Source organism: Mesoplodon densirostris, chromosome 1 (genome assembly GCF_025265405.1).
Source record: "Mesoplodon densirostris isolate mMesDen1 chromosome 1, mMesDen1 primary haplotype, whole genome shotgun sequence".
Classification (NCBI taxonomy): domain Eukaryota; kingdom Metazoa; phylum Chordata; class Mammalia; order Artiodactyla; family Ziphiidae; genus Mesoplodon; species Mesoplodon densirostris.
In genome coordinates, this window is record NC_082661.1 from 132,035,524 (window position 1) to 132,047,651 (window position 12,128).

At 33.1% G+C, this 12,128-nt stretch overlaps 1 protein-coding gene across 1 annotated transcript in view; it reads left to right on the plus strand.

Annotated features, from left to right (window-relative positions):
• The first annotated feature begins 8,226 nt into the window (after window positions 1–8,226).
• The window catches only part of LOC132484230 (UDP-glucuronosyltransferase 2A3-like), a 30,525-nt gene continuing 26,623 nt past the window's right edge, over window positions 8,227–12,128 (plus strand). Inside the window, 2 exon segments of the mRNA XM_060090520.1 lie at window positions 8,227–8,910; window positions 8,912–8,954. Of these exon segments, the coding sequence (XP_059946503.1) occupies window positions 8,227–8,910; window positions 8,912–8,954 (727 nt within the window).

Genomic DNA, 12,128 nt, shown 5'->3' on the forward strand with positions numbered 1-12,128 from the left:
TTTTTATTTGTCCAAGTTGTTGTACATATAGTATGTTCATTCTCAAATTTGTCTATTGAATTTATATACATTTTATTTATCTATTCTACTGTTGATGGTCATGTAGGCTATCTTGGTTTTGGTTATGTATGATAAACACTGCTATGAACATTCTTGTACATGTCTTTTGGTGAATACATGTATGTCATAGTATGGTGTATATACATAAGAGTGGAATTGCTAAGTCATAGGTTATGTATCTGTTTAGCTTTAGAAGATACTGCTAAAGTTTAGATTCTCAAGCACTTGTACAGATTGATAAGCTCATCAGCTATTTACTAGGATTCCAAGTGTTCTCCATTTTCATCTCACTGGGCATTTTCTTTTTTTCTTTTATTTTAATTGTAACCATATTGTTGATGTGCTCATTATTATTTTTTATTAATGGTTAATTTACATGTTGTTTTTTTTAAAAGTACATAAAGCACAGAATGCTTTGTTTTTATCAGATGTATATACCTTTGTAACAAACATGTCAATCTCTAAGATCCATTTCTAACATGGCAGCTGTCCAGAACTTTTTAGACACTTATCAGACTGAATAACTCCTACCATTTAGTTCAGTTTTCTTATTTACTTCCATTTTTCTTTTTTTATTGAACTATAATTGATTTACAATATTATAATATATTTGTTTCAGGTGTATGACATAGTGATTCAATAGTTTTATAGATGATACCCCATTTAAAGTTGTAAAACACTGGCTATATTCTCTGTGCTGTACAATATATCCTTATTGCTTATTTATTTTACATATAGTAGTTTGTATCTCTTAATCCCACTTCCCCCTCCCCACTGGTAACCACTGGTTTGTTCTCTATATCTGTGAGTCTGTTTGTTTTGTTATGTACATTCGTTTGTTTTATTTTTTAGATTCCAAATATAAGTGATAACTTAGAGCATTTGTCTTTCTCTGTCCAACTTATTTTACTAAGCATAATATCCTCTAGGTCCATCCACATTGTTGCAAATGGCAGATTTCACTCTTTTTATGGCTGAGTAATATTCCATTGTGTGTATGTATGTGTGTGTATATATATATACACATCACATCTTCTTTATCCATTCTTCTGTTGGTGAACACTTAGATTACTTCCATAACTTGACTATTGTAAATAATGCTACTATGAACATTGGGGTGCATATATCTTTTTGAATTAGTGTTTTTGTTTTCTTTGGACTTCCATTTTTCTTTTTTGAGCTTTTTAATACACCCTATAATCATTTTAACTGTAAAAGTAACATAATTACATAGTCACTCATGTTCAATTTGTGATCCATCAAGCATCTCTGGTCTAGTTTTCTATTCAGTGATTTGGCAGCTAATGCCCTTCCTAGATTTACCAAGTGTACATCTAAATGTGAGTGGACTAGAATACCTAGAGAAGGTGTAACCAAGGGAACAGCAGAGGTGATGCTTGTAATCCCAGCAACTCAGCCCCAGAGAACATGGTTACAGCAGGGAAGGCAATGCACACAACTCAGGCCTCCTGGCTGCAATGGTGCTTGCAGCCACAGGTAACCGGGCAGCAGTGGGAGCAGTGTCTATGACTCTGTCCCTCTAACCATGGAGACACCCACAACTCCAGGCCCTCGCCCCTGCCTCCAGTGGTAGTGCCTGTGAATCCAATACCCCTGAACACAGAAGAGGAACCTGTGACCCCCCCACTTCCCTCCATCTTCCACCACCCCCTGTGGAGAACAAACCCGTGTGTGACTCAGGAGATGGCAGACAGAGCAGAAGCACCCAATATCCTGGAGCCTCAGGCAGCAATGCCAGTGACATCAGCAGCAGCAAGGCACCAAGGACTCCAAAGTAGCGACAATGCCAGCTCTAGGCAACACCCATGACAGAGTTAGCAGAGGGTGGAAAGTGCCTACTCTCAAATATAACCAGTCAGCACAGGTAAGAGAAACGAAATACCTTTGCTATAGTGCCACGTACTGGAAAACAATAGAAAGACATTCACTACTTCGAATGTGCCAGCAGAAGAACAACTCATCAAGCTCCATGAAGATCCACAGTAACATTGTACCACAAAAAGAAAATGACAGTTGTCCAGAAACCAATCTTAAAATCACTAAATATCACAATCTGATAGAGAATTCAAAATAGCTATCATGAAGAAACCCCAACAAGTTACAAGAGTACTCTGAAAGTCAATTCAATGAGCTCAGGATAAAATTAATGAATTAATTAACAGAAAGAATAATTTACCAAGGAGATTTAAACTCTTAAAAGAATCAAACAGAAATTCTGGAGCTGAAGAATTCAATACACTGGAGGTACCACACTCCCTGATTTCAAACTATACAAAGCTATAATAATCAAGACAGCATGGAATTGACTGAAAAACAGATACATAAATCAATGGAACAGAATTGAGAGGCCAGAAATAAACCCACACATATATGGAGAATTAATTTACGACAAAGGAGCAAAGAATGTACAATCTAGAAAGGATGCTCTCTTCAATAAATGGGTACAGGAAAAACATTTTACACAGAAATTTACATTGCAATATTGAATTACACTTTGTTTTATTGAATTATCCATAATGTTTTATTATTCTTACTGTTTTTCTAATTCCAAAATTATCAATATTATATATATGTGTGTGTGTCTATGTTGATATTGATGTTGTAGATATTGTTTAAAGTTGAACATATGCATCTATCTATATAAAGTGGTATTATATATTATACAATATATATAGTGTATATTATGAGATATCAACTTTTTTTCAGTTTATCAAAACATTTTTATTAATGTCTTTTTTTTACTTTTTAAAAAATTTATTGAGGTATAGTTATTTTACAATATTATACAGGTTTCAGGTGTACAGCATAGTAATTCACAATTTTTAAAGCTTATACTCAATTTATAGTTATTATAAAATATTAGCTATATTTTCTGTGCTGTACAATATATCCTTATAGCTTATTTTATACATAGTAGATTGTATCACTTAATCCCCTACCCTTATCTTGTCTCTCCTCCCTTCCCTCTCCCTAAAAAGAATTTTATTTTTAACAGTCTGCACTGACTCCCTGAATGAGCATTAATATGGAAGTTGGTTTATCAAATGATGAACTCAATCTCCCCATTCAATGTAGGAACCTTTCATATTTAAACAATAAGTGGACCAGGTTTTTTTTTGGCCCTGTTCAAGCTAAACGTTATACATGAAGGACCAGGAGATTGGTAATTCTTTGCATAGGGAGTCAAAGTTGAGCTAATTCTTTTTTTTTTCTTTTCATAAGATGGCATTTATTACCGCCAGTAAAATATAACACTAAAGACACTAAGTACAAAATAGGTTAAATATGTCACCTCCCCACCCAATTAAGAGCTGACCCACAAGATCCAAGTGGACGATAGCTCTGAGGAAGCAGAAGGGCCATTCATTCTACAGGAACCAAACTAGACATATCAACTTAAAAACATTACATATATATAATATATATGTTTGTGTATGCAATATTATACTATGGATATGTTCAAGTTTGTAAAACATTACATATGCAGAACATCTCTCTATACACTATATATAATATTATATATATATATGTATAAGTTGAAAGTTTGTCTCCCCAAGTGCAGAGCTGTAACTTGGCAGTGGCTATATGTTTCTTTGAATTTCAATATAGATAACTATAGCATTTGAAAGTTATGGCAGTTTTATTTTCTTTTTTTTTTCCCATAGTGCATCCTCTTTTAAATACAATTTTTAAAAGTTACTTCCCATTTACAGTTATTACAAAATATTGGCTACATTCCCCATGTTGTTATGTGAGTATTAGTATGTGCAAGTATATTTACTAACTTTGTCTTCTGAATAAGACTAAAACCCCAGTAGCACTGAACACACCTAATATATCTTGATTTTTAAGTCCATTCTCTAATAAAATAAACAAGCATTCACTGAAGAAATGGTTGATTTTAAGGTTGGGGCTGTGAAAATAGTAGAAGTTCCTGAAACATTTTGTGGTATCAGAAAGTAAAGAGTGCTTGAAAATGATGGGGTCATATCAAAAGGACATAGGAACTAATATATGAAAAACTTTCCAAAATCTGTGACAATTTGAGCAATAAAATAATGATAATAAATTAGATAGAATCTATAAAAATAAATTTTTGAGTTATAGTGATGTAAGTAAATAAATGAATAAGTAGGAAATTCTTTAAATTCTAATTAATAAATATAGAAGGAATAATTGAATTTTTTAATTGACTGGGTTTTTAATATTACATTTACACAACCATAATAAAGTTATCAAAACTAGGAATTCTTATTAAAACATTGTCAATTATCCTGATGATACCCTTTTTTCTTTCCAATATACAATCCAGGTTTCCCCCTTTTGTTTACTTGTCCAGTCTCCCTACTCTTAAATTTGTGACAGTTCCCACAGTCTTTCTTTGTTTTTTCCTTTATGAAGAGTACTGGCTAATCATTTTTCAGAATATCCCTCAATTTTTTTTCTGGTATTCTCTTGTGATTAGGGTGAGATGATGCATTTGGGGTAAGAATACTACTGAAGCAATCTTGTGTCCTTCACAGTGTGACATAGCAGAGGTACATCATAGAGATAGGTTATTACTAGTGACCATATTTTGATCACTTAGTTAAGATGGTGTCTGCCAGGATTCTCCCTATTTCACCCTTTGTAATTAATAAGTATCTTGAAGGGAGATACTGTGAGACTATGCAAATCATGCTATTCATATGTTTGCACATATTTTTACAATCCTTTACAGTAAATTTCCAATTAATAGTTACAGAAGGAGTAATGGAAATAGAAAATCACTATTAGGCAAACACATAGTAATAACTACTGCAGGGTATACAGAAATCTCTATACTTAATTTGAAACTTTTTATGTCTAAAATGATTATTTAGTTAAAAATTTAAAGTAATTGAAAGATTTTGTTAAAGGAACATAAATGTAAGGCTTAATTGTGCAGACTGGTTGCATAAAAAATGCACAAGCTTTAAAGAGTGAAAAAAGACTTGAGAGAGGAGGCACCAAGTAGGCAAAACCACTAACTAGATTCAAGTCTTAAGTCTATTCTCCAAGCCTCTTCACCATTCTATCATATTTCCTATTTCATTGTTTTAATTCAGAACTTAATTCTACATAACATCTTCTGATTTCTCTTTTGGGTCACTGTTCATTTGTACAGTTGCATTTAATCTGCTCTTCAGTCAAAATTGACTTTTAAATTTTATTTGTTGAATTCTTAATTTCCTGAAATTCACTTTATTTCTTTAGCAAATTTTCACAATTATTCTTTTTAATCTCTTGTTCCTTGCCCATATTTTCGGACTTCACTTTCATAGCCTTAAATATATTGTACAAAATACTTTTATTTTTCATTTCAAATTATTGTGCTAATATTTCTGGTCTCTGTTGCTTTTTCTGGTTCTCAGTCCTGAAGCCTTGTTTCCTTGTGAAAAGGAGCTGTTTATTTCCCTTGAAATTTTATCTGTGGGGACCTTTGAAGCTGAGGTCAAAGTTTCTTCAAAGAGCTTTTTCTAGTTTGAGCTGGAAATCCATACAGAAGCTGACTGTGTTAATTCTAAGGGAAGATTTTTTTCATCCATACAATGCCAAGTCAAAAATAGCAATTTTCCTTGTTGTAAACTTCTGTGTAAAGGAATTATTCATAAAAGTGAGGCCATATCGTGAGAATCTAACATTACATGAACATACGCAGGGCGTGGGGTCTTAGGCAAACCTTCAGACTTTCCTTCTCCCTACTCCTGCCCTATACTGTGTATTCTTCAAAGAAATGACAAGCTTGAACATCAGAATTCCTGCTTTGACTTTGTTTAGGGATTCTGCTGCCTTTTTACTTTCTTGCCAAATCAAAAATGAATTTTAATGGGGCAATTTTATATTTTATCTAGAATTTTAAATGTTACAGTTTGACATAAGTGAAAAAATGCCTATACTTTTAAATGTATGCAAATAAATCCTTCTTCAAAATCTGAGTTCTACCTTAGTTTTCTCATATAATAATAGAACTTAGAAATATTTCTCTACCAAATTACACATGTATGTTATGGTCAATTTCTGAACTGTATTATATATCTCTGCTCTCTCTTTGACTTTGTTTAAGCTGTTTACAGCATATGAATTTTGTCATAGTGAGTAGATAAATTTATCAGTCTTTTTTCTCAAATCACTTCTGGGTTACTTATCCTGTGTAAAAGGACCTTCCTCCTTTAAGATTATAATGTTATCTCAATTTTTCTTTTCGTGGATATATGGTTCTGTCCTATCTTCTTGTTTTCTGACTCTCTTTTGGATTCTGCTTTTTACCAATTACTACCAGAACTTAGCCTAACTGTGCAACACAGCACAACCCTCAATCCTTGGTCCTGGATTTATCTTGGCATCTTCTAAGCAAACCTACTCTGTGTTTTCATTTTAGCAAAACAGATAAGCTCTCAAGGGGTTTGGAATTTCAATATATCTTTTTCAAATTATTGAAATCAGTATAATTTTGTAAATGAATATGACCCTTGATATAACTATGCCACACTTCTTAGAACACAGATACATTAATATTATCTTTTACTTCTAAGTGATACTTTTCAACCTGCTAAATAGACTCTTAAAGACTTAGCTAACTCATAATTCCATCATTCCCTTCCTCCACTAAGCAACCTCCTTCATGGGCTTTGCCCTTCCTCAATTCATCTCTACCTTATATGATCCATCTCCTTTATACTTGTAGAATAAGTATTAGTTAACTGGTTAACTTATTTTCTCCAATAATCTGTGGGATCATTTTGAATTAGAACTGTATCTTACTTGTCTCTTTATGCCCTGCCAATAATATAGAATCTGGTATATAATAAGTGCTAAAAATTGCTTGTTGAAGGTATGAAATATCAAGAATTTGGAGAAGAATTGGAATTGGATTGAAATACGGATGGATGATTGGACACAAAATCTGTACTTCTAAATTTTACCCCTCTCTTGGATTCACAGACATGTCCAGTCTTTAACTTATGCACTGCAGGTAAAAAATTCTTCTGATAGCTACTCTTCCTTTAGTGCTTCATGGTTTTGCTAGTGCCATTATCACACTCTGGTTGCTCAAAATATAAACCAAGCACTTCCTTGTTAACTACTGGTCACTTTTCTCTTCCCATCAGTCATCAAGACTTTCATTCTATGCTCTCCATTCACAAATCGATATTATATTCTCCCTGATACTCTCATCAAATCTTGCTTTCTGAATATTTAATTTTTAACCACTTACATATTCTTTTTTCTCTACAACTCAAATCCTACTTAGAGGCCAGAATAGTTTTATTAAAGGATATATATGATCATTTTCTGAACCTGATTTGAAAATTTGAGTAGACATATTTTTATGGAGACTAAAAGTGAACCCAGAGTATAGCATTCAAGGCTCTCCAAAGTGTCTTATTTTAACTAATATTTTCCTTTTCTGCACAGTTCTTTTGTGATAGCCTCTGCTCCATACATACTGAGCTAATAACTGTATACTTAAATGACCATGACTTACATATTCATCTTTTTCTCCTGCTCTTCTATTCACCTTCAGAACCCTTCTCCTGTAATCTTTGCTTCTGGGCTCAGCTGAAATGTCCCCTCCATCTTGAAGCTTTGTCTGATTTTCTTCACAATACAGTGACAGCATTTTCTGAGGCCCTGAAACTCTGTACCTTTGAACAGTATTTAATATATTCCTTCTATATTATGTGATGTATGTGTTTTATCCACATACTACCATGTGACCAACCTTATGACAAGACCTACATTTTATGTTTCCCCAAATTGTTAATCATCATGTTCCAAAAGATATACCATATTATTTACTAGACTCACTTAAATGGCTTCTTCCATCACATTTTAAAATTGTCATTTAAAAATATCTTTTCTATTTTAACATATTTAAAACAAACTCCTAGAATGTGGCAATCATTTCCTCCAAAATATATAAATATTTCATATCTCCTCCTGAACAAATTTCATATAGTACTGTGCACAGTTAAAAACACTGGCAAAGTTCTCTGCATGTAAGTGCCATTTCCTAACTCTAGAAATTAATTTTTGACTTGATCTATGTCTAAATTGTCACTTCATTTCTGTGCCCAGCAAATAGTCAAACTTTGTAGAGCAATGAGTGAGACAGCTGCTGTCATGGTGTCTGAGAAATGGGTTTCAGCAATTCTACTGCTGCAGCTCAGCTACACTGGCTGTGGATTCTGTGAGAAGGTCCTGGTGTGGCCCTGTGACATGAGCCATTGGCTCAATCTAAAGGTTATTTTGGAGAAACTCACAAAAAGGGTCTACGAAGTAACTGTGTTGGTGTCTCCACAAAATCTCATCACTGATCACAACAAGCCTTCCACACTGAACTTTGAGGTGGTCCCTGTGCCACAGGACAGAGAGACTGCTGAAAATACACTAAATGACTTTTCAGACCTGTCTGTTAACGTCATGCCATCATTGTCACCCTAACAATCAACAAAACAACTGCAAGAATTTTTTCTTCAAATAAGTAGACATTTAACACTTTTGCGTGAGAGTGTTGCCTACAACTAGTCAATCAAGAAGAAACTCCAGGAAACCAACTATAATGTTATGATTATAGACCCTGTGATGCCCTGTGGAGAGCTGATTGCTGAGTTTCTGGGAGTCTCTTTTGTGTACACGTTAAGGCTCTCCTTGGGTAGCACAATGGAGGAATATTGTGGGAAACTTCCAGCTCCGCCTTCCTATGTGCCTGTTGCCATGGTAGGACTAACAGACAAAATGACATTTCCAGAAAGGGTAAAAAATTTAATGCTTTCCATTTTCTTTGACTTCTGGCTCCAACAATATGACTGACACTCAGCTTTGGGACCAGTTTTACAGTAAAGTATTAGGTAAGAGACTCTGCTTTTCATTCTAAAGTAGATATCAGAAGAAACTAAGGAGGTTTAAGAAAAGTCTAGGAAGATGAAAGGAATATATTTTTAAAACTTTCACTTCCACATAAAATTCCACAACTGATAACAATGAACAATTATTCAATAAATAATTGTGAAGGGGAGGCAAGAAATATCTTGCTATGCTTACTCTTTCTTTACAGTCATCTATTTTGTAGGATACCTCAATACTTAAAAGATTGTTACCAAAACAAAATGAAATATAAAACATGCTATTAAATGTCAATCCAGTGGAAGATGTATTTTTGTCAGATGCAGGATATCACAAATAAGTCTAGTACACTGAGTTTTCATAAAGGAGGATATTTGACTTCTTATTGGTAAAGAGAGTGTAATGTTTGTTGAAAGAGGAAGATAATCTTCTTGCCTGGTTCCAGTAATAAACTGAAACCTAAGCTATATTAACAATGGGATTAAATTTGTTATTTAACTTTCTTTGAATTTTGCTCTACAAATTTTGAAAATCATAGATTATTAGATTTAAATTTTATACCATTCTCCTGTTGGACTAGAGTACCTTCTATTCCTATCTCTCTCATAAATTTGGGATGAAATTTCATGAATGAAATATGTGAACTGCTTCATCATAGCTGGTCATACTGAAAAGTTTCCTAGTATGTTTTATGTTTGTTGGGGGAACATAATACAGAAACCTGGAAAATTAAGTAGAAACTTAAAAGAGTTTACAGCTTGAGGTGTTAAAAACAGCATATTTTTCACTTCAGTAGTTACATACATTCTATTTTTAATCACTTGCCTTTTCTAATAAAGAATGGTTTTGCTTTACAATTTTCACAAATCTAGCTCTTATCTGATCCCATCAGCTGAGGCTGGCTTTCACTTCAAATTTTTTTTTTTTTTACTGAAGTATAGTTGATTTACAATGTTGTGTTAATTTCTGCTGTATAGCAAAGTGATTCAGTTATATATATGTATGCATTCTTTTTTATATTCTTTTTCCATTATGGTTTATTTCAGGATACTGAATATAGTTCTCATGCTATACAGTAGGACCTTGTTCTTTATCCATTCTATATATAATAGTGCATCTGTTAACACAGAATTCCCACTCTATCTCTTCCCCACCTCCCTCCCCCTTGGCAACCACAAGTCTGTTCTCTATATCTGTGAATCTGTTTCTGTTTCATAGATAGGTTCATATGTGTCATATTTTAGATTCCACATATAAGTGATATCATATTGTATTTGCCTTTCTCTTTCTGACTTACTTAGGATGATAATCTCTAGTTCCAGCCATGTTGCTGCAAATGGCATTATTTCATTCTTTTTTATGGCTGAGTAGTCTTCCATTGTATATATGTACTACATCTTCTTTATCCATTCATCTGTCGATGGACATTTAGGTTGTTTCCATGTCTTGGCTATTGTGAATAGTGCTGCTATGAATATTGGGATGCATGTATCTTTTCAAATTATGGTTTTCTCTAGATATATGCCCAGGAGTGGGATTGCTGGACCATATGGTTCTAATTTTCATTTTTTGAGGAAACTTCATACTGTTTTCCATAGTGGCTGCACCAACTTACATTGCCACCAACAATGTAGGAGGGTTCCCTTTTCTCCACACCCTCTCCAGCATTTGTTATCACTCCAAATATTTTTGAGAGTCATGAAGAAACATGAACTAACAAACAAAAGATCATACTGGGTATTAGAAATATTTTAACTAATTTAACTTCTTTAATGTAGTAGTTCGCTAGGGATGCTATAACTAAATCTAAAAGACTAGATGGCATAAAAAAACAGAAGTTTATTTTCTCACAGATCTGGAAGCTAGAAGTCCAAGACCAAGGTGTTGTCAAGGCTGGTTTCCCTTGAGGCCTATCTCTCTGGCTTGTAGATGGTCACCTTCTTGCTATGTCCTCTCATGGTCTTTCCTCTGTATATGTACATTCATAGTGTCTCTTCCTCTTCTTATAAGGTGATCTGTCATGTTGGATTAGGGCCCTACTCTTATAACCTCATTTAATTTTAATTACCTCTTTAAAGGACCTATCTTCAAATACAGTCAGACTTCAATATATTAATGTTAGAGGAACATAGTTCAGTCCATAACACTGATTTTTAATAGAAACATTGTTTCACAGAACTAATACTCAAAAGAACCCACTTTAAAAATCCTTAGATTTACACACGATTTTGAATTTACACTGAATTGATTTCACAATAAATAATTTAACAACTGATAAGAACTTCCTGGGTATAGGCAATGTGTGGATTTAAGGTAAATTAGACTAGGGCCTTGGCCTCATTTCTTCCCTCACAAATAAACACAAAACACAGAATTAGAAATATACTCTGATTATTAGAGATGTTGCCCTAGTTCTAATCAATAACTTTCTAGAACATTTGTCATATTATACATAAATAGAGGAGAGGTATAGGATTCTGTATGTATACATATTATGAAACAAATATAATCCTTAGGATCAATGGCAAATTTTTAACTCTAACATCTTTAATAGGTTTTTCTTTTACTGTAAGTACTGTCATTGATTTTCATTGCTGTACTCTCATGTTCTTTATTAAGCAATTCTGAGTGCACTATGAGTATAATTTCATTCCTGATGTCATGATAAAAATAACTAATACAAATTGCTAAATAATTCGAATGGAACAAAAGTATATATAATGAATGATAATTAGCTTCATGTTTCTCCTACATAAGCACTATTAACTTTTCTTGTTTTTACATCAAGATATTGTCTATGTATTATTAAACATAAATATACATTTTTTTTCTTTCTTTTACCATTAGGAATGATGACTAAATATTCATGTTTACCTATTTTTTCACTTAATATAGATTTGACATCTTTCCACACAACATTTTAAAATCTACATTATCCTTTATATTGATTTAGTGATATTCATATGAATAGGTATAACAAATCATTGAACTGGTCTAGTGTGAAAGCTATATACTTCAATTGTTCCAGCTCTCGTGTTACAAAAAAAAAAAAAAAAAAATTGCCCTAAACTTTGGTACTTATATCTCTGCTACAATGTCCTCTAAAATTTTTGAAACATTTAACCTTTATCTTCAGACCTTTTCTTAAGTGGCCAGCAATTATTCCATTTTCTTATGGG